At 41.0% G+C, this 24,592-nt stretch overlaps 1 protein-coding gene across 3 annotated transcripts in view; it reads right to left on the reverse strand.

Annotated features, from left to right (window-relative positions):
• chn2 (chimerin 2) overlaps positions 1-24,592 on the reverse strand; it is a 346,878-nt gene that overhangs the window by 10,590 nt on the left and 311,696 nt on the right. For all 3 annotated transcript variants that reach the window (XM_048616382.1, XM_048616390.1, XM_020510415.2), the window contains 2 exons: positions 20,864-20,948; positions 433-606 (listed from right to left, as the gene is read on the reverse strand). In XM_048616382.1, the coding sequence (XP_048472339.1) occupies positions 433-606; positions 20,864-20,948 (259 nt within the window). The remainder of the gene's footprint in view (positions 1-432; positions 607-20,863; positions 20,949-24,592) is intronic.

Genomic DNA, 24,592 nt, shown 5'->3' on the forward strand with positions numbered 1-24,592 from the left:
GTGTAGTAAAAGAAGGTAACCCATCCATTATTTCCGATATGTTTGTGCTATTATTTGATTCTACAACAGTTACAATAAATAACAACAAACTGAGATGCATAACCAGTAGAATTGTTCAATGGTGCTTCTTGGCTGGTTGCAGGGCACTGGCCTTCCTTCAATGCCTCCTGACTGTTTACCCATACATCATTCTCCTTTGTGGATTCTGGTTATATTCACTGTGGTTATGATATGATACTACAGAATGAAAATATAACAAAAACAAAAATGTGATTGGATAGTATCTATTAAAATATAAGAGAGATTGTCTGTTTCCATGGCGATGTAAGACAGGCATAATCAACATGCACCTACTACATTTAGATACACTATAAGCAAGGAAACATGACAGTAAATTCATATTTTGCAGCACTATGAAAAGTATTCTCAAACCTCGTGCTTCAATTTCTCGAATACACATATCCACCACCATTGGCCGCTGGGTATTGTGTGCTTTTACAAGAGTTGTCAAGTCACAACTGTACACCTTCTTGATTCTCTTGAGGTCAGGCTGACAGTCATTGGGTACAAATTTTGAACACTGCTTATGTACATTCAGTCCACAGTCTGGAACAAAAACCAACAGGAGTATAATTATGCAGTGCTCTTGTTATATGGCTCAGAAATATAATTAGTGCAATGTCAATCACAAATGTATAGTTTTTCTAAATGTTTGTTCAAGTATAACATCACTGTAACAGATCACACCCCAGCAAATTACAATTTTAGTACTGGCCTGCTTAAGGCAAACTAACTCTGTGCAAGTCACTTGAAATTCTTAAATGAATGGTGTATGCCTGGAGGAAGCAATAGTAAGGAAAGGTTTCCATTTATAAAAAAAAGACAAATCAAAAGTCAAGTAGCAATAACTTTTTAGAAAATTACAGAATAGGCAAGAGGAGGAAAAGGCAATAAACACAATTCTTTTCACTTATTTTAAATTGTTTAAAGAAATTACTTCTGTAGTTTTGGATTAGTATTAAGTTAAAAGCTATCAACATACATGTAGTCCTTTTTTACAGTATTTTTGGCAATTGTTAGAACATGGTTAGCCATTATAAACTTGTTTACTTCAATTTAAAATATTCTGTTCAAATTAAAGACAACTGTAACTGGGTTGTAACGTATCGTCAGAGTTGCGACTTACACATTCATTTATATGGTGTTATTGTTTCTGTATTAGAAAAGATGGTTTCAAATAAAGGCAAAAGTCTTACACATGTTCTTAATGCCTCCTTCATGAGTCAATGGCAAAAAAAATAATTATTTCAAAATTGACAAAGGGAGTAGAAAGTGAAAGAATTTTGTCATTCACATTGTTTTGTTTCTAACCAATGATCTCTGACATGTTACTGGAAAATTGTGGTATGCTTACATTTTTTGGCTCATATAAAGAACAACTGTGGGCAATCCTCAAATCTTCAAGTTTCACTGGTTTATACAATTTAAAAAAAAACTTTCATTTCAGGTAAGTTTCACTTGGCAAGGAAAGCAGTTCTGTGGGTTGCTTGATACAACACTGCTTACAAAAGATATAACCAGCATTGAATGAAAACAATGAAAAGCAATACACAAATGATTGATTATAGAATCCCCATATGTACAAGCTATCCTCTTAAACAACTTTTAAAATTGGCAGATGAAGTGTAATGTGGGAAGTGTGATGTTATCCATTTTGCTGAGAGGAACATAAAGGTAACATATTATCTAAATGGAAAGAAACTTCACAGTGTTTTGGTGCACTGTTCTGGGTGTCCTTGTGCATGAATCCCAGAAAACTAGTGTAGGTAAAGCAGGTAATAAGGTAGGCAAATGGAACTCTGGCATTTATTATTAAAGGAATAGATTATAAAAGTAGGGAAGTGTTACTACAACTGTATAAAGCATTAGTAGAGTTCACATCTGGAGTATTGGGTACAATTTTGGTCCCCTTAAGGAGGGATGGTAGTTGCATTGGAGGCAGTTCTGAGGAAGTTTACTAGATTGATTCCAGGCATGAGAGCTTTTGTCTTATGAAGAGTGAGCGAGCAGTTTAGGCCTGTACTCTCTGGAGTTTAGAAGAATGAGAAGAAGTTTAATTTAGTTATACAAAGTGCTAAAGGGATTGACAAGTAGACGTCGAAAGGATGTTTCCTCACATGGGGCAATCTAGAATGAGAGGGCATAGCTTTAGGATAATGAGTAGTAGATTTAAAACAGAGATGAGGAAAAATTGCTTCTCTCAAAGGGCTGTGAATCTGTTGAATTCACTACCTCAGAATGTGGTGGATGCTGGGACAATGAGTAAATTTTAAGGAGGAGATAGACAAATTTTCATTATTAGCGTGTTGAAAAATTATGGACAGCGGGCAGGAAAGTGGAGTTGAGGCCAAGATGAGATCAGCCATAATTGTATCAAGGGGATGAACTGCAGGTAGTTCTCCTATAGTGCGATAGTTGCGTTCTTGCTTGACCTCATGCTATAGAAAATTGCCATAGAAAACTGCGTTATAGGGAAATTGCTACAGACAACCACTATATCTGTACAGCAGAAAGTTTGTGTTATCCAAACAACATCCACTATACATCAATCGCGTTACAGCCAATTTGCATTGATGAAACACGTGTTATAGCAGGACTACCTGTACCTACTTTTGCTCCTGGTTCTTATGTACCTAAAGGAAAGGCATATTGTGACTGGAGCAGGTGCTGAAATTATGTAGGAAGAGATTCAAATCTGGGAAACTTTGAAAAGTGTTGCATTACAAGAGAAAATGATTCCTAGGTTTTCAGATATTACATGGACACCTTGATGAAGGAGGTGGACAAAGGAAAGATGTTTTTAATTTGCAAGGGGATCCTCCATGCTCAAAGGCCAATGTAAAAGAATAGCCATGGTCAATACCAACAGTCATGCTCTAAGAACATGGATGAAGGAAGCACTGCAAAAAGTTCAATGATTCCTTTTACAAGGAAAGGTAAAATATCATTGGAGGCAGTTCAGAGAAGGTTCACTAGGATGATTCCACTATAAAGGGATTGTCTTATGATCAAATGTTAAACAGGCTGGGAATCTATTCATTGGAAATTAGAAGAATGAGAGGTGATCTACTTAAACATATAGGATTCTTAAAGGGCTCGACAGAGTAAATGCTGACAGGATGTTTCCCTTCATGGGAGAGTCTAGGACCAGACAGCATAGTGTCAGGATAAAGGGGCATCAGGTTGAGTGTCTTTGGAACTTATTGCCACAGTGAGCTGTGGGGCAGATTTCTTACGTATGGGTAGATTTCTGATCAGTAATGGCATCAAGGGTTATGGGGAAAAGACAGGAAAGTGAACTTGAGGAGTGTTGGATCAGCATGACCCTATTAAATGGTGGAGCAGGTTCAAGGCGCCAAATGGCCTAATCCTGTTCCTATTTCTTATGATCACAAGATCAATTAATACATCTTGAAATGCCAAATTCTATCAACTGCATCACTACCCTCAAACTGCTCACTTCACCACACCCTCCTTTACTCATCAGCAACAATCTCTATCAATTAGGAATCATACATAGGAATCATTATACATATGCACTATGGTATCTCACACACTGAACCCCTACTGACAACATTGCTGTAATTGGCACACGCAGTTTGTATGCGCTGTCAGCTGCTCAGCTGTTACAGCCACATCATCTAAACATACCGAACAATACTCACTGACATATCTCTCTCCATTTTGCAGACTATGGTGGCTCATAATCACAGGCAACAGGAGGTAATTGGACAGGAGCATGAGTGCCTACATACTGTTAACTGAAGGAGATTGTGGTGATTGTTAATGAGGCAGACACTGTTGAGACCATGATTAGTAATGGGGCTGTAACTAATCAAAGATAATTGTATGCTCATACATAATCTGCACTCTCTCTCTTACCCCTCAAATCACAATCTCTTCCAACTTGTAAGTTGTGGCTGACCTTAGCATGCAACTTGTTCCTTATAACACCACCTCTGCCAACCCTCCCCAACCCACCAAATCATAACCTTACTTTTAGTCTTTCTCCTTACAGATCAAGCAATGGAGGAAGAGCAAGAAGACAGTGATTAAGATGATATATCATCTCACAATTTCACAGTCATGGTCACCAGCTTCCAGAAGAACATGCACCAAAGTTTAAGCACGTAAAGAAAAGCTCAGACTGCTGACATCATAGCTGTGGACAATATTGGGCCAGTGGACTCACGCAGTATCACAGCAGAGAAGCAATCTGTCCTCCAACAGAATATTAGGATTTCCAAGATAGAGGAAGTGCAGCATGATTCTGCTATCTGCTGCCAGAAAGACAGCAATGCACTTCTACCCATGTTATTCTATGAACAGCTCATGGTATTGCCTAGCAGAATTACTGCCTCCCATATTGTGATGCTGCAGTTTGCAATTGAGCATTCTATAATCATTCTTGATCAAGGTGATCCTCCAAGGTCAGCTGTTGCCCAGTCACCATCCTTTGGTTTGTCATGGTGTCTCAAGTACACATAATACAGATTGCTGCTAGAATACTGGGCCTGCAAGGTGTGTTGCCTAAAGCTACATGCCAGCTGAATCGAGATCGAGTAGGATCTCTTTTAGTCCCAATGTAGAGCTGACATACAGAAAATGAAAAGTCAGGCACAGTCAACTATACCCCATATCATGGAGTTATGTGCTTACTCCACCTGCTTCTCTTTGCATGCAACAATGAAATACAGTTAGCTTTCTTTGAGCAGCAAACCTCTGATACAACAGTGGAAGGAAATCTACAAAATGTCATCAAATATCTCCAGCTGCAACCTGAATAGATTTAAAGATGTGAAAATCCATGCCATGCCACATTAATATGATCCTTGCCCTGCTCTGAGGTGGCAGTTGTGAGCTCAGCAAATCATGGATATCATTGAGGACATCCTTGGTGGAGCACACAAATCTTATGCATTATCTCTCAATGAGATTCAGGTTTAAAAAATTGCCCTTTGAAAGCCTGGAAAGATACTGCCTCATGCTGAGAGCCCACCTGCAGCAGCTTGTCATATGTTGTGTGGCCTTTGTGCATTCTCACTGTCATGTTGTATGCTCAGGAAAAATACCCTGTCAGTGCATCCAATGGTTTGTGCAGATGCCTCGAAGTCAGTAAAAAAAAAAATTTCTTCACCATCTGCCACCCCAAACCCTATTTATTCCTACAACGTGAAACACTGTAGAAAACACTTGTAGAAGCAAAATAAAAGTCAATAGAAATCAATGATTTATGTGACAGTTGCAGCTAGAGTACTGGAATCAAGAATTTCATTGCTGGTGTCAAGTCAGCATTGTGTACTGACTGATGTCATGAACTGTGTTCTCGGTATATTTCCAGAAGAAATTTCCTGTTCAATGCTAACACCCTCATAACACAGTGTCTGATGTATAACCAGCATCACAAGTGTGTGTAAGCAACCCAGATGCCATTTTGAAGTTGTAGGGAACTCTCAGTATCCAAGTAACATGAACAAACATTTACAATTTCTCATCCCATGTGTTTTTAGTAAAAACTTGCATTTGAATAACACCCTTAACGTACTAAAACATCTAAAGCATTTCACCGATGTGTAAACAAAATCTGACATCAAAATTCATAATGATATACAAGGGCAGATGACAAAATCTTAGTCAAAGACATGTGTTCCAAGAGTGCCTCACAGAAAGACAGAGAAGCAGAATGGGTTAAAGAGGAGGTTCAAGAGCTTAGAGCCTTGGCAGTTGAAGGTACAGCCACCAACAACAGAGTGATTAAAAGTGGAGCTGTAAATAAAACTAGAATTAGAGCAAGGCAATATCACAGGGAGATGTGTTATTTCATTGTGTGTGAGAGGAGGTTAGAGAGATAGGGAGGAGTGAGACATGGAAAGGTGTGAAAACAAAAATCTGGATTTTAAAATAGTGTCATTGCTAAGCTGAGAACCAATAAGGATTAGTAAATTCAGGGATCATGGATGAACCAGAACCGAGTGAGAGATATGAAATGGGTAGTGTCAAGACTCACTACGCATTGAGCCCTGTTGCTCCTGAAGTCATCACAAAAGTTAAAAGCTTTTAAGTAAGTACACAAAACTTCCCAATTTACTTGATTTTCAGACCAAGCTTGATAGAAAGCATGGATCAGGCTTCTGTTCTCCATTAGAATTATTATTCTTCACAAGTAACTAGTCTCTAGCTACAGATAAACAGTTATAAACCATTGCTATAAAACACTACAATATGTAGTTTGTGTGTAATGTATGTAAAATATTTGGCTGTGTATATTTGTAAGAGGCTATTTAAAGGAGGATTAGAGTTTTAATTTGTACCCCACTTGATTGGCACCCCATCTAACTCCTCCAACATTCACTCCCTCCGCCACCAATTCAGAGCAACAGCAGCGTGCACCATCTACAAGATGCATTGTGCTACTAAACAAGCCTCCTTCAACAGCACCTTCCAAACCTGAGGAGTAAACACTGGCCTAGATGCCCACATACCATCCTGTCTGTATGCAATTCCTGTCTAATGTGACTTCCTGTTGTCACATTCTTGCCACACTTTTCCATGAACTTCTTGGAGTTATTCATTTTTATCATGTGTTCAGTCAATGTAAACATATCACATTGATTTAACAATCTGGCTAATGGATGGATTTGCACCTGGACACAGGAAATCTTCAATGCTGAAGAAACTCAAAATTCCCCACCCAAATCTGGTGTTCATTACAAATTATTCATTTTGTAATACCGTAGACCAAAAATTGGTCCAGTGAAAAAGACAACCCCATTTTCCAACTAGTCAGATTGCGACTCTAGTCATATGTTTTTCTGTTAAGAGTTTTCTGTTGCTGTCAGGAGATTTTGATCACAGTTCCTGCAGAAATTCAGAGTTTACCTTAAACCTAACAACTCCTCTGTAGTATTGAACAGTTGGGGTAGTCAAACCATGCCCTCTTTGTCATGGTAGTGGTTGCCATAGTGCTAACCCTAACCCTATCGCAGATAGCCACTTTGACGGTTCCTGTGAATAGGTCAGTATCTAAATTAAGTGAGAGAGAGTACAGTGTACAGTGCCGTTGGTGTGCTGAATGTCAGGTCTTGGAGTGGAGAGGGCAGCTGTCAGCTCCTGGGAGGGAGGGGTATTTTCAGGTCCCAGGCTAAAAGGTTATCTCAGCTCCCAGGAGGAGAAAGGTGTTGGCTATCGTAGTGAGAGAAAAGGGGTGTTAGGTCAGGGTCATAGGGTGGGTAAAGGCTCTGAGGGAGGTTTAGTTTGGGGTATGAACAAGTTTGGATTGAGGGGGCGGGGTGGGGGAAAAGTCAGTTTAATAGTTACCAAGGATTCGACAATTAAAAGCCTAGTCTAACTTTTCCTGGGGAACTATTAACTGCAGTGGAACGCTCCAAATTCTCTGATTTATATGGAGACTTCTGGAGGGAACCATTGGGAATCTTTCATTTCCTGGGTATTTCCCTTGGAATCTGCTACATTCGCGTTTCTGCAGGGCCATGATGTGCATGCCGTGTCTGTGCTGCAGAAAGAGCTATCTGGCCATCAGAAAATCCAGGCTCTCATTTTTGTATATACTCTTTATATTAATTGACACTCTCTTTCAAATCCACAACAGGCTATGATTGCGCTGGTAGTCAGCCTTTTTATTTAAGCCACAATTGGATGCTTTACTTGAGGAGGAGAAAGGTCTGTGTATGAAGATAAGTAGGAGTTTGAGTTCCGCCCATGCACAGGAAACCTCATATGGAAACCAACAACAATGTCAACCATCCAACCGATTCAAGGAGGTCGGTTTGTTCATATCTCCCTTCTCATCATGCTTTTTAGAGTAAAAAAAATCAAAGTACAACAGATGTTGGAAATCAGAAACAAAAGTGGAAATTGCTGGAAAAACTCAACAGGTCTGGCACTACCTGGTCAGGTATATATTGAGTAGCCCCAATTGTTGGATGAATTTGCAGGTTTCAAAGGTTAATGTGTCTGTCTGAGCACAAGTTCCACTTATGAGTTAGTGAGGCTTCTCAGTGGCAATTGCATTAATCAGGCATTTTTGCAGTACAGATTAGAGTTAATTCAATTGTGCGTGTGAAATGCATGCAGCGTACAGGTTTGTGTGATGCAAATGCTGTTCACAACCAATTTTGACTACGTTACTGATCAATGCAGACTGAAGACAGTCCTCTCCGTGAAAAGAAATAATCACAGGTAATTTTAAAAAAACCCCATGCAGGTCACAAAGCACAAAGAGACAGCAAGATCTTGAAGGCTACCAAGGGGCATGGAACTGATTCCGTCTCACCTTGAGCTGCAAGTGTTCACAAAAATGTTCTTATATGATGTGGGGCTGGGAGGAGAGGGTGTCAATATTTCTATAGCACTTATAGTAAGTAGAGCGCAGGGAGTCGGTTAGTTTAGTTGACTAAATGGCTGGTTTGCAATGCAGGATAACAGCATGGGTTCATTTCCTGCACTAGCTGTGGTTACCATCAAGGTCCCACTTTTTAAACCTCTCACCTTGTCTGAGGTGCGCCGATCTTCAGGTTAAACCACCACCAGTTGTCTCTCTCTTATGAGAGAGCAGCCCTATGGCCTTCTGGGACTATGGTGACTTTATCTGATCTAGTACCTATGATCTTCAACAGTCTCTTTGCAACATGGAATAAAGTCCCCTATAAAACCTAAATGTAGAGGCATCCCATGACCCTCCTTGTCAGAATATCTATGGCCTACTGTAGAGAGGTGTATGCTAAACCATCATTTGCGAGTGGTACAAATGCTGACTGCTCACTTTACTGAGGACCTGGTCCATTTCTTACATTCCCCACACAGGTTCAATGCAAACATAACTGATGGGGTTATCATCACTACTGCTGTGATGCAATGAAGGCACAAAGGAGGTGATAGAACAGATGCACCAGTCAGTCCAGCAGCAATCTCCACATCTACTGAAGAGTCTCCACAAGAGGAGGTCAAAGCTGAAGGGCCCCTCACAGGAGGCAGGATGTACAGAAGGCCCAGTCTTCTGTCCTTGACACCATTTCCTCCAGATGAGTCAGGCACAGTGTCGCCACAGGCAGAGGATGCCCTGGGACACTGTCACAGAACTATGTCAATTGCTGTAGTGGGACCTGTGGCCATCGAGCTAACAACTGCTCTAAACCTTTGTGCAACTGGGTCCTTCCACGGATCACCTTGGCACTTGTGTGGAATCTCTCAGCCTCGACTAACAAATGCATCAAGACTGTTACCGATACAATTTGTGCCAGATCACACCGTTTCATCTCAGTGTCTCCAAGGAATGAATGAGTGATTGATTGATTTTATTGTCAAGTGTATTTTACAGTGAGAAAAACAGTAAAATATAGTGAAAAGCTTCTCCACTGTTGCCACAATCCAGCACCATTTGAATAGTTTTAAACAAAGAAAACAGTAGAAAGATATAGCTTAAAGACAGTCATCAGTCCTGAGCCAGCTCATCATCGATAATGTTTCAGAGATAGTAGGAACTGCAGATGCTGGAGAATCTGAGATAACAAGGTGTAGAGCTGGATGAACACAGCAGGCCAAGCCGCATCAGAGGAGGGTGAGGGGGGAGGTATAGGGGCAGGTGTAACACTTCCTGCGGTTGCAGGGAAAAGTGCTGGGTGTGGTGGGGCTGGACAATCCCTCTTCCGTAGCTACACTGGCCCTAAACCCCACCTCTTCCTCCATTACATTGATGACTGTATCGGCGCTGCCTCGTGCTCCCACGAGAAGCTCGAACAGTTCATCCACTTCACCAACACCATCCACCCCAACCTTAAGTTCACCTGGACCATCTCTGATACCTCCCTCTCCTTCCTGGACCTCCCTATTTCCATCTCTGGCAACCACCTGGAAACTGATATCCATTTCAAGCCCACCGACTCCCATAGCTACCTAGAATACACCTCCTCCCACCCACCTTCCTGCAAAAATGCCACCCCCTATTCCCAATTCCTTCGCTTCTGCCGCATCTGCTCCCAGGATGAGGCATTCCACTCCTGTATATCTCAGATGTCCTCGTTTTTCAAGGACCGCAACTTCCCCCCGTCAGTGGTTGAGAGCGCCCTCGACTGTGTCTCCCGCATTTCCCGCAACTCATCCCTCACACCCCCTCCCCACAATAACAACCAAAACAGAATCCCACTCGTCCTCACGTACCACCCCACCAACCTCCGGATCCAATGCATCACCCTCCGACACTTCCGCCATCTGCAATCCGACCCCACCACCAAAGACGTTTTTCCCTCCCCACCCTTATCTGCTGTCCAGAGGGACCACTCTCTCCGGGACTCCCTTGTCCGCTCCACACTCCCCTCCAGCCCTGCCACACCCGGCACTTTTCCCTGCAACCGCAGGAAGTGCTACACCTGCCCCTGCACCTCCCCCTCACTCCCATCCCAGGCCCCAAGAAGACTTTCCACATCATGCAGATGTTCACCTGCACATCTGCTAATGTGGTATACTGTATCCGCTGTTCCTGTTGTGGCCTCCTCTACATCGGGGAGGACCGCTTTGCAGAACACTTACACTCGGTTCGCACTAAACAACTGCACCTCCCAGTTGCGAATCATTTCAACTCCCCCTCCCATTTCTCAGACATGTCCATCCTGGGCCTCCTGCAGTGCCACAACAATGCCACCCAAAGGCTGCAGGAACAGCACCTCATATTCCGCTTGGGAACCCTGCAGCCCAATGGTATCAGTGTGGACTTCACAAGCTTCAAAATCTCCCCTCCCCCTACCACATCCCAAAACCAGCCCAGCTTGTCCCCGCCTCCCTAACCTGTTCTGCCTCCCTAACCTGTTGTTCCTCCCACCTATCCCCTCCTCCCATCTCAAGCCCCACCCCCATCTCCTACCTACTAACCTCATCCCGCCGCCTTGACCTGTCCATCCTCCCTGGACTGACCTATCTCCTCCCTAACTCCCCACCTACACTCACCTTTACTGGCTCCATTCCCGCCTCTTTGACCTGTCTGTCTCCTCTCCACCTATCATCTCCTCTATCCATCTTCTATCCGCCTCCCCCTCTCTCCCTATTTATTTCAGAACCCCCTTCCCCTCCCGCATTTCTGAAGAAGGGTCTAGGCCCGAAACGTCAGCCTTCCTGCTCCTCTGATGCTGCTTGGCCTGCTGTGTTCATCCAGCTCTACACCTTGTTATCTCATCATCGATAATGCCTGTGCTTCCATCCCTCTTCCACTGCCTCGCTGCCAATGATAGTAAATGGAAGTAGGCATAGAGTAAAGAAAAAACAAGAAAAAGGAAAAGCGGTCATGGCCAACGAGCCCTACCTGTGCTGCCATCTTGATGACATCAGTCATCATGAGGAGTTCAATGCCATCACCAAGGCTGTAGGCTTTGGCAACATAGCTAATTTCCTCAAGTGTGGGTACACACTGCATTGAGAGCATCATATCATAACACTGTTGACTTTATCAATAGAAAAATGTGTCATTCCATCAATATGCAATTTATGTGGGATCATCACTCTGGGATCTGCCATGATACCTATATCCTTGAGAACCCCTATGTTCCTGGTTTGTTTCAAGGGCTCAATGTAATACAAGGATGCTACTGGGATACAAGGGCTCGCCTGTGCGACCATGGTTGATGTCTCTGTTAGGCACCTCCCAGGCTGAGGCAGAGCCTAAGTACAATTTAGCCCATTCTTTAACCAGGACCATGGTAGAGCAGATGATAGGCCTTCAGAGTTTGAGTTTCCAATGCGTGGATTCGACTGGGGGGCCTGAGGTTGGAATAGAACGTACAGTGCACTTCAGAAGGAGGAGGCTGCCACGTAATCCCAGCTCTGCACAGCTGGAGTAAGCAGAGAGGGAATGTGATGGATGTTGCAGCACCGGGAGAGCAGCAGCAGTCTTCTGAGGAGGATACTGAGGTCACTGAACCCGAGGAACATCACCATCAATATGAAAGAGCACAGCATGGTCAAGTGCAACAAGCCAGTGTAAAGAACATATTTTTATTGTTGTATTTTTTTTTTAAATTGTTGTCTGAAATGAAAAAAAAATGATGCCTGTATGTTTTGAAAGTGAGAGATTTGAGTAGCTGTGAGTTCCAGCAATGAAAGTTGACAGGTTGTGTCAGTGAAGCTGGTTGATTTCTGGACTAGAAACCAGTTATCCTCTGCCTGCTAACAACCATGTGATTGGTTGTTGGGTAGCTGAACAGCTTGGGCTGTGAAAAAGACAGACAGAAGCTGGTCAGGCTGGCTGAGAAACCAAAAGATTTGCAGCGGCCAAAAATACTTACTCAGTTCTCTGCAGCAAGCTACTTTCAACTTGAAGAAAACTAGCCTATCTTTACTTCAGCAGAAGCTGCAAATTGTGACTTTGAACTGGATATGTCACAAATCTCTCATAAGTGAGCCAGCCACACTGTGTCTTTTGCAAACCAGTGGAAACACTCAGAAAAAGGAAGGCTCAGGAGAAACCTTCGAATCAGCAAGAATCAACCCAAAACATCTGGTGAACAAAGATTACAGAACTATTTTTTCCACATGGGCAGAGGGAAAATTGGTTTTCCTTGTTCATGTCTGTATGTACGTGTAGGTAAGGGGGAGTTTAGAGTTTCAAATTTGTAGAGTTGATTCAAATTAATTTAGTTTGTTTACCTGTTGCTAGAATCTCATGATCTGTACTAAACAATGATTCTTTTAAGTACAGAAACCTGTACATGCTTTCTATCAACACGGTCTGAAATGCAGGCAATATGGGGATTTTATACATTTCTTTTAAAAGTTCAACTTTTATGACAACTCCAGGAACGATAGTGCTTGATTTCCAGCACGCTACCCCAGTGAGGCATTACACCAGGTGGGGTTTACTTGATGTCCAGTTCCAGTAGACGAGTCCTGGATGCAATGGTCATTATTGACTGCAAAATTATTGCTTGAAAGGCAAGCAGTCTTTTCTGTCCCTGTGTCAGTTTCCATATGTTTTTTTTATTGTTTGCTTCAGTTTTGATGAATAAAATTGAATGTTTTGAACTATATGAAGGCTTTTTTGAAATGCGATGGTTCACCATTGACCAATGAGAAGATGATGGGCTACATTGAGCATTGGGGAAAATGTAGTAAGACAGAGTTGTAAGAAGGGATATGGCTAATGACTGGTAAATTGTTTGGATTAGTTCTTAAACAGAGATAGATGTAAAACTGTACTCTTGTATGTGCAAAGAAGTGTCAGGTATATCACCTTTGTGCTGTGAGAAGCACTGGTTTGTGGTTGCTCTCCCACTACGTGCATGGTGAAGGGCAACTCCGGACTGCCACACTTGACTGGGTGCACTGCTGGGCTTTAAAGACGCAAAAGCAGGGATTGCAGGATATCCTGGCAGTGGTGAATATGTCTGTCTGTAGCAAGTGGGAGAATACGACAAGTTGGGCTGCTGTAGAGGTGTGGTGCATAGATAATGAAGTGAGTTTGGAAAGATAGCATGAAAAAGCCTATTATATCGCACGCAGATATACCCTCCATGAAACTTGCCAAAAATGACACTTATACATCATGTTCAATCTTACCAGAAATTGGCTATTTCATAACTTGATGAAATATCGATGTTTTGATCATGGCTCTGTACAAAAGCAATGAATTTAGCAAGATATTTGTGTTCTTTCTCCTGCTCAGAAGCATGCCAAATCCAGAGCAAGATATTTGTTCTGTTACTCTTCTAACTAAGCAAAATTTCCATATTTTTTACCGTTCCAACACTTACTTTCTTTCACCTCAGAACTGTAATGGCACAGAGAAGGTCATTTGGCTCACCGTGCCTGCACCAGCTGTTTAAGTAACCATCATTTCCTAGTGCCAATCTCCTGCCTTTACCCCGAATCTTTGTACACTATTTCTATCCTAATAATCATCCAACGTCCTCAAGTGCTTTAATTGACCCTGTCTCCACCGTATTTCCAGGCAGTGCATTCAATACCCTAACTACTCACTGTGTGAAAAACCTTTTTCTCACATCACCTTTACTTCTTTGCATATGACTTTAAATCTATGCTGTCTCATTCCTGTTACCTTTATGATGGATGCAGCTTCACCCTATCTACTCTGTCTAGCCCACTCCTTCTCAAAAGCTGTTCTAACCTGGACTGCAATGACTGCTCAAGTTTTCCAAGATCTACATTCTCCTGGACTCCAGGAACTGCTCTCCAATACTTACACACAGACACAACTCCAGTTTTTCACTGATAACTACAGTCACCAAGCTAGGACCAGCACTTTCTTTTACCTTGATCACATCATAATCAACTGCATCAAGAATATTCAATTCATGGACTTTCCAACTCCTACTCTCAGGTGTACTGAACAATTAATGGCACTAGGGTTATACTGACTCCCACAGCTCTTAGGACTTTCCCACAGCTCTGAACCCAACATTTAGGAAGTCATTGGATTCAGTAGATAACTGAATTCTAACAGCATGGAAATTTCCAACTCATCTGAGAACTTTCGTTGAGTCCCTGACACAGAACTCATATAGTTCAATAAAATACAACCTCAAACAGCATGTTTTCTCAACTCTCCTCCTCAACTAAGGGATGATATTCATTCTCTAAATCTATAAAACCTGTCTCACTCATGAATGAGTGACATTTTCCTGTCATCTTGTGAGTGGAGCCAGTTGGGGGAGGGTTGAGGGTGGTTAGGGAAATATTAAAATGTCATTTTTGTTACTGTGCCCATTCTCCATTTCAAAGGAAAGTTATATGATTTTGAACTACTTTTTTGTATTAGCATAATAAGATAAAACGTGTTTGACTTGTTTCAATTGAACATTGAAGCATGAATTTATATTGTCATACATAATGCACTCAGACTTATCTGTTTTGATTAAGATCTTAAGCAATATTTTTAATCAAAGCACACCTTACTACTAAATTTTGTGTGTTTTCTGTAATCTAAATACATCATTTGCATCTCAATTGCCAATGTCGGGTTATGCTAGAGCCAACAGGTCTGTGTGTCTGGTAACTTGTTAGTAGAGCTTTTAGTTAACAGACATGTAAGCAGTTTCCATATAATTAGAGACAACAAGGTGCAGGGCTGGATGAACACAGCAGGCCAAGCAGCATCACAGGAGCAGAAAGGCTGACGTTTCGGGCCTAAAAATTAGGGTATTTAAATGCTGAACTCCATTTTTGAGCAATACTGGTCTTGAAACCTTTGATTCAAAAGAAGCAGAAGTAGAACTTGCTTCAGATGAACAATAGGGAAAATTGGAAATGCCGGTAAACTGATATAAAACCAGAAAATGCTGAAAACACATGACAGACCAGATCTGAAAGAGAAAAACACAAGGGGCTAGACATTGCTATCAGTGGCCAAGGAATAGTGCCCACTGTCAGCTGCTCAAAGATGTGATGTGAATCTACGGGGTGAATTCGTATTTGCAGATACATTTTATTTTGTTCAAAAAGGACACAATTTATAAACAGTCAGTCAACGTGGCATTTTTTAAATGCCTACTTTAGAAATAAAACCAGTTTGACTCCAAACTAAAACAAACAGATTCTAAACAAGGTCTCACACCTAACATGCATTTGTCTGACCTAAAATGTCACCTCTTCTTTACACTGATAAAACCTTTAGTTCTCGAAGGACCGTGACTTGAAAGGAATTCAGGAATTTACATATATATATATATTAATCAATTAAAACCTTCTAACTGATTAATGCTGATTTAACAGCATTTTAGGTTTGTTTGATACATCCTTATCAACGGTGTGAACCTTTGATCTTTTACTTATAAATTCTGTGTCTGATTCTACCTCTGTCACTGACACCTGAAAGAGTACTGAGGCTCCGAAAGCTTGTGTTTTGAAATCAACCTGTTGGACTATAATTTGGTATTGTGTGATTTCTGACCTTATCCATGCAAATTTCCTTATTTGGCATCCATTCCAGTACAGTGCCCCCTAGAGGGGATTGGCAAGCAGGGGCACTGACAAAAAGTCTCACCAACCAACCAAATTGAAAAATCTTTACACACAGATCACAAGCTTGGAAGTGAGAAACAAGAAAGGTAAATTAGATTAGATGTGCAAAAAAACAAAATACAGCCTGGGGAATACAACTAAGATTATGGGAGAAGGGGATAAAAGAGACAGAGATAGTAAAAGCAAGTTATTTTGATTTTGAATTTTTTAACAGTCTCCAACTTTTTTTTGGGAGCACATGAAATAGAAGCAGTAGTAGACCATTCAGCCTCTGTCATGTTTGTAATTTTCAAGTGACTGTTGCAACTACATTATGTTATTGCAAAAAAACTACCTTAAATCCAGTAGGTTATTGTAACAAGCGATATTCGGTCGAACAAATCTACAGTGACAGATTATTCTAAAAGCATAATCTTTCTACCACAAGCAGCAATGACCACATATTAAAAAAAAGTATCTGCATAAAATATATGTTTAAAAATATTAAAATTCCCACTGTATTTCTTGTCTTACTGGGTAATCAGAACTGACAGTTTGTGTTGGTGCACTGTACAACTGGTTCTCACCACCAAATTGGTGAAACTACAAACTGAATACAGAAAAAAAGTCATTATGTTCAGATAACTTATAAGTAATAAATTACACACTCAAACTGCCTTTGAATATAGGCATTCCATGGTTAATATGTTGATAAACTAGGTATTTCGGCCCTCACATACTTCCTCGTAACACTTGAGTATGTTTTGAACCAACATTTTTATGCACTTTTGACTTATTTACAATTTTTAACTTGTTGATAATGCTACTTTCACGTGCTGTTTTGTTATCCTCACTAATTAACTGCACTGTTATTTTGTCAGTGCTAATTCCTTGATGCAGTATCGATTGCCCTCCAGTAACCTCGCCAAGCCATTTTTGAGCTCAACAGTGAGTGCTGACAAGCAATTTGACAAAAAGGGCCCCACTATAGAGCCTAGTACTGTTCTCAAGCAATGTTCACACATGCATTTTCAATGGAGCTGTTGAACAGCAAATAGGATGAAGAACTGTGGTAAAAGCCCCTTTGTTGGGCCAGATATGCTGATGCTACATGTGCACCACAACTGATTTGGCGGAGATCAACTAACTTAGCAAAGGCCAGCAATTGAACGTTAAACCATCTTGTTGTGTGTGGCCAAACTACTCACTGGATAAATTCAAGGAGACCTTGGAGGAAGCTGCTCCATTCCAGTTCAAGCTCATTTTGAACTTCTGTTTTTTCTTAGTCAAGCCATCAATCAGATCAATGTTGTCTCTTTCAGTGCATTGAGCACTGATTATGTGAAGGACGTTATTCATGCTCATATGTATAAATTGATAATGACACATTTGTCTTTTAAAACAAAACATGGGTAGCCCTTCAGTAAGGACAATCTCATGCTGCACTGTTTTGACCAAGATCCCTTTTTTTTTAAAACATAGAACAGTACAGCACAGTACAGGCCCTTTGGCCCACGATGTTGTGCCGACCTATTATCCTACTCTAAGATCAAACTACCCTGCATACCCTTCATTTTATTATCATCCACGTGCCTATCCAAGAGTCGCTTAAATGTCCCTAATGTATCTGACTCCACTACCACCACTGGAAGTGCATTCCACATACCCACCACTCTCTGTGTAAAGAACCTACCTCTGACATCTCCCCTATACCTTCCTCCAATCACCTTAATATTATGCCCCCTCGTAATAGTCATTTCTGCCCTGGAGAAAAAAGTCTCTGGCTATCCACTCTCTCTATGCCTCTCATCATCTTGAACAACTCTATCAAGTCACCTCTCATCCTTCTTCGCTCCAATGAGAAAAGCCCAGCTCCCTCAACCTTTCCTCATAAGACCTGCCCTCCAGTTCAGGCATCCTGGTAAACCTCCTCTGCACTCTCTCTAAAGCTTCCACATCCTTCCTATAATGAGGCGACCAGAACTGAACACAATATTCCAAGTGTGGTCTAACCAGGGTTTTATAGAGCTGCAGCATAACCTCGCGGCTCTTAAACTCAATTCCCCTGCCAATGAAAGCCAACACACTATATGCCTTCTTAACAACCCTATCAACTTGGGTAGCAACTTTGAGGGATCTATCGTCACGGACCCCCGGATCCCTCTGTTCCTCCACACTGCCAAGAATCCTGCCAATAACCCTGTATTCTACATTCAAATTTGACCTTCCAAAATGAATCACTTCACACTCTTCCAGATTGAATTCCATCTGCCACTTCTTTGCCCAGCTCTGCATCCTGTCAATGTCCTGTTACAACCTATAACAGGCCTCCACACTATCCACAACTCCACCAACCTTCGTGTCATCGGCAAACTTACTAACCCACCCTTCCACTTCCTCATCCAAGTCATTTATAAAGATCACAAACAGCAGAGGTCCCAGAACAGATCCCTGTGGAACACCACTGGTCACTGAGCTCCAGGCTGAATCATTTCCATCTACTACCACCCTCTGTCTTCTATTGGACAGCCAATTCTGTATCCAGACAGCCAAATTTCCCTGAATCCCATGCTTCCTTACTTTCTGAGTGAGCCTATCATGGGGAACCTTATCAAATGCCTTGCTAAAATCCATATAAGCCACATCCACTGCTCTGCCTTCATCAATGTGTTTTTTCACATCCTCAAAGAATTCAGTAAGGCTTGTGAGGCATGACCTGCCCCTCACAAAGCCATGCTGACTATTTCTAATCAAACTATGCTTTTCCAAATAATCATAAATAGTGCCTCTCAGAATCCTCTCCAATAATTTGTCCACCACAGAAGAAAGACTGACTGTTCTGTAATTCCCAGGATTATCCCTATTCCCTTTCTTGAACAAGGGAATAACATTTTTCACCCTCCAATCATCTGGTACTACTCCAGTGGACAGTGAGCATGCAAAGATCATTGCCAAAGGCACAGCAATCTTTTCCCTTGCTTCCCGTAGAAACCTTGGGTATATCCTGTCTGGCCCAGGGGACTTATCTATCCTCATGTGTTTCAAAATTTTTAGCATGTCCTCCTTCCTAACATCAACCTGTTCGAGCATATCAGCCTGTTTCATAGTGTCCTCACAAACATCAAGGTCCCTCTCACTGGTGAATACTGAAGCAAAGTATTCATCAAGGACCTCCCCTACCTCCTCTGACTCCGCACACACGTTTCCTCCACTATCTCTGATTGGCCCTATCCTCACTCTAGCCACCCTCTTGTTCCTCACATAAGTGTAGAATGCCTTGGGGTTTTCCTTAATCCTACCTGCCAAGGCTTTTTCATACCCCCTTCTAGCTCTCCTAAGTCCATTCTTCAGTTCCTTCCTGGCTACCTTGTAGACTTCTAGAGCCCTGACCGATCCTTGCTTCCTCAACCTTAAGTAAGCTTCCTTCTTCCTTTTGACTAGATGTTCCACATGCCTCGTCATCCAAGGTTCCTTCACCTTACCATCTCTTCTTTGCCTCAGTGGGACTAACCTATCCAGTACTCCTAGCAAGTGCTCCCTAAACAACCTCCACATTTCTGTTGTGCATTTCCCTGAGAACATCTGTTCCCAATTTATGCTCCACAGTTCTTGCCTAATAGCATGATAATCTGCCCCCACCCCCACTCAATTAAATATTTTCCCATACCATCTGCTTCTGTACCTCTCCATGACTATAGTAAAGGTCAGGGAGTTGTGATCACTATCACCAAAATGCTCTCCCACTGAAAGATCTGACACCTGGCCTGGTTCATTGCCAAACACTAAATCCAATATGGCCTCCCCTCTAGTTGGCCTATCTACATATTGAGTCAGAAATCCTTCCTGGACACACCTGACAAAATCTGCTCCAGCCAAACTGTTTGTACTTAGGAGGTTCCAGTTGATATTAGGGAAGTTGAAGTCACCCATGACAACAACCCTAATTTAATCATTTAAATTAGGTCTTCTCGTAAAGAAGGTTAGGATGTAAAATAAAAACCTAAAAGTAGAGTTTCACACTATTTGTACAGTAACTTACAAGTGTACAGAGTGAAGAGTGTTTAATCAGATACAAATATCTCTCATAATCTTGATTTGGCTCAGTAGAGTGTATTGATTGTTGGGTAAAATGATCTTGCAACAACCCAAGGGCATCATATTGTCCAACAATTCAGGCCCACTCAATAGAAGCCTACATTTTATCAGTGTCATTCTTCTTTTACTTTTAGAAATGATCAACAAGGAGCTAACTCTCACAGTAACACATAACAGTTCAGATTAAAATGTAAACGGCTGCACCTAGGAGAGTAAAAAGCACGTTAAGATAGACAGGTCATAACAAACATGTCGCTGTAGTCTTTACAACTTTGGAAAAAAAGAAATACTAACAGATACAGAAACATCCTAGCCTTAATTGGTCAAAGACAGAGTTTACTCTATCGTGAAATGAAACAGAAAGCTTATTACATTTTACTGTTTCCACATTGCTACCTGCAAAATAGTCAGTTGCTTGTAATATTGTTCCACCAGGAATTATTTAAAGATTGGCATTTAAAGAGCTCAGCTTTCTTAAAAGTGACTGATAACTTTCCAATAACTGATTAAAAACACACTTTCATGCAGTAACATTTTTATAGCACACACTTCATTGGTTTTACTCAAATCTAAATTCACCTTTCCTCCTCAGCTCAAATTGCTATCTTAAACAATGGTTGTTTACATACCTTGATTGAGAAGAAAGGATATATATTACCGCACAATGATATTTGCTGACTGATCTGTGCTTTTGTAAATTATTTTGAAAAAAGGATAGCTCAATGTAGACAAGAAAATAAGACCCTACCTGAACATCTCACTCCCTGAGCAATTAGACCCCACATAAAGTTGGCACAGTATTCACACCAGTGAGGACCTCTGAATGTATGGACCTGAAAAACACAAAGGTGCATAAAGGAATGAAGGCTAAAGCCAGATGGTCTGACAGATGGAGCACACTGAAGTGCTGATCACAAAGCACATAGTGGGGCTCAACATATGAAACTGTCTTTACAGCACTAGGAAGCGTTACCTCCACTTTTTCACAGCTGGCCCCAAGAGAAAACTATTTTTTGTTAAACAATAGTGCTTTCTGTGCCTAGCAATTCATTTCTGCCTTAACAAACTTGCAGTGCCTTATTTTAGACTCATCATGTCTGGCTGCCAATGGTTGGTAATACTGCAGTGTATGTTGGTGTGCATGTGTGAAAGGAAACAACAGCTGGAGAAATTATTTCCATGAGAAATTGGAAGGAAGGAATGAGATAGAAATGACATTAGAGGGATGACAATGGGAAGAATTAATTTGCATAGAATGGGGACAGCATTACAGGGGAGGATGAGACAATGGATTTGGTTAATTGCAGCATGAAACTGGGGTAATTATTTGACGCAATTTGTTATACAAAAACTAAACATGAAGATTAGATTAACTCAAATGTGCATGACACTGCAAAAACCTGGACTCAAGAAAAGAACAGCTCTAACACTGCTATGAAACTTCAATCTATACAAAGAAAGCTATGGAGCAACATTGGTCGCTGGGGAGATGTTTTCTTTGATGATACATGCTAAAACTAAGAGGCACATTTCAAGAAAATTGAATCTTCAAATAATATAGTGCTCATTAGAAGTAAACCTGCCTTATCAACCCAAGGTTACAACAGTTCTCAATTAGATGTTCATATCTTATATGTATATTCAAGTCACAAGGCCAGGCTCAAAAAAATTCTATTTATATTGGCGGGACAATTTTTATATATGAACAGCTTTATATAGCTTTTAGTAACGTAAGAAGTTTGGATTCTGTTAAAGTCTTCTGTGAAAGAATGAATAAAAATCTTGTAGTTAAACAGTTGCCATTGCAATAAGCACACTAATTCGAGACAAGTGTGTTGGGTATCTGCTGGTATCCCATAATTCCCTTAGCACCCAAAAATCTATCAATCTCTGTTTTGAATAGACATAAGCGACTGAAACCTGCAGCCTTCCAGGATAGGCAATTCCAAAGATTCACAATCATTGAAGTGGAAACAAATTCTCCTCAATTTCAGTCTCAAATGGCCAAATCCTTTTTCTGAGAGTATGACAACATCTTTTGGATTTCTTAATGAGATGAGACACTTTCTTGACATCCCCGTCAAGTCAGAGGAAGTTTATGTATTTAATTTAGATCCTCTCATTATCCTAAATCTCTGGGAATATAAACTAAATCTACTTAATCTCTCCTCATAGGACAATCCCCTCACAACTCAGGAATAAATATAACGAATCTTTACTGCACTTCCTCCAGGGCTATGCTTCCCAAACATTTTGCCCACTATGACCCCATTCTGAAGCTTGGAAATTGACCCCTCAGTGAGAAACACAAGAGAAGGCAAGGAAAGGTATTGAGGGAGTGGAGCCTGTGAGATTGGGGCCTGTTTGCTTACAAGCACAGCTATTACAAACCTGGCATTGTTGCAGAGCTCGGCATAGAAAAATTTTAGCTTATGGCCCGATAATGGATCCTGACCCCTGTTTTAGGAAGTCCTGTTCCAGGGCAAGTGTGTATTTGTTTATGTAAGAAGATCAACTGCACACAATATTCCAGCTGTGACCTTACCAAAGTCCTACATAATAGCAGTTATGCTGCTTTACATTTATACTCTCAGAGGGGGAAATGGTGGCATAGTTGTCGTGTCAATGGACTAGTAATCCCAGCTAATGGCATGGTACGTAGGTCTGAAACCCACCAAAGCAGCTGGTGGAACTCAAGTTCAAATAATGGCTCTGGGATATAAAGCTGGTTATAGCACTTTCATTAATTGTTAAAAATCTGTCTGGTTCTTTTTTTTTTATTCATTCATAGGATGAGGACATCACTGGCTATGCAGCATTTATTGCCCATCCCTAATTGCTCAGAGGGCAGTTAAGAGTTAACCACATTGCTGCGGGTCTGGAGTTTCCTTCCCTAAAGGACATTAGTGAACCAGATGGATTTTTCCGACAATCGGCAATGGATTCATGGTCATCATTAGATTCTTAATTCCAGATATTTTTAGTGAATTCAAATTCCACCATCTGCCGTGGCGGGATTCGAACCCAGGTCCCCAGAACATTATCTGGGTCTCTGGATTAACAATCCAGTGATAATACCACTAGGCCATCGCTTCCCCCAACGTGGTGACACTTAGCAAGTCCAGCAGCACATTCCCCAAAAATACAGGATGGTAATGTTTTAGATATAGCCCTTTGTCAGAATTCACAAAGATTTAACAAAGTTAGATTTCTTGATCTACTGACTGTTTCTAGTATTTTAATTTAATCTTTGAAGTTTTCAGCATATTCCAGCACTTTTTTTGACTAATATCACTGCACCGCAGACTCTTCATAGGCTCAGATTATCATTTGTTTCAAATATTTATCTAATTGTTCATTAGTAAATGTACTGCTCTCCCTACAACCATTTCTTCTCCAATTGGAGTAGACCCCAAATCCTTCCCTCTTCTTGATATTTGCACAAAGCATGGTGAAGATGTGGTGATTGAAATTACCATTGGGAGTGGAGAAAATTTAATACAGCAGTTTCTGGGACAACAATTTGGCAACGGGTACCCCCATCCAGTTTTCCTTCCAATAACACTTGAACAACAGAGGAAAAAAAAAAATCAGCCCTCTTATGTTCATTACAAAGTTGAGATTTTAAACGTAACAAACCTTTAAACTACTTCAGTAACTGGATCAAATCTATCAACTCCTCAGCAGGTTTTATGACATTTACCATTCCTGCCATGGTATCAGCAGCCATTTATATGATTGGCTTCAAGAGTCACCAGAAGCAAGAAACTCAGCAGGAAGGCAACAATTAGATCTATTGACTAACTTACATTAAATGCTAACTATGTTAAGAATGTGCACAGAAGTTCATTGTCTCGACTCAGGATAACAATATGTTTTCTTTTACTTTTTTTGTAAAGGCTATAATGTGGAGAAACTAATTCTCCATTCATGAAAAATTAATTATAAAATAGAACCAACCGAAATATTGTGTAACCTGTGAACGCCAACTCTTTGGGGGCTTTTAAAACGTAGAAATGTCCAATATTGGACGTGCAGATCAAAGTAAGTGATAAACATTTAATTTTTTAAAAAAAATTAACTTGTATTATACATTGTCTTCCATCTTCTCAACAAATCTAAAATTGTTTTAATGCCAATTAATTCTCATGAAGATGTGAAGCCAAATGCAGTAGTCCATAAATGTCCATGGAAATCATCATGGGATTTCTTGCAACTAGCCAAAGAGGCATGTATGCCTCAATGTAACATCATATTTAGTATGGTACTGCTTCATGCTTCAGCTATACAAGGTGCTGAAGTGCTGATGTGAGGCTTCAACCTTTAACCTTCTTACTCAGAGGCTTAGGTGGTGCAACTGGACAAAGTTAACAGTGATAGTAGGAACTGCTGATACTGGAGAATCTGAGATAATGAGGTGTAGAGCTGGATGAACACAGCAGGCCAAGCAGCATCAGAGGAGCAGGAAAGCTGAATG

This window comes from Rhincodon typus, chromosome 2 (genome assembly GCF_021869965.1).
Source record: "Rhincodon typus isolate 14 chromosome 2, sRhiTyp1.1, whole genome shotgun sequence".
Taxonomy (NCBI): Eukaryota; Metazoa; Chordata; class Chondrichthyes; order Orectolobiformes; family Rhincodontidae; genus Rhincodon; species Rhincodon typus.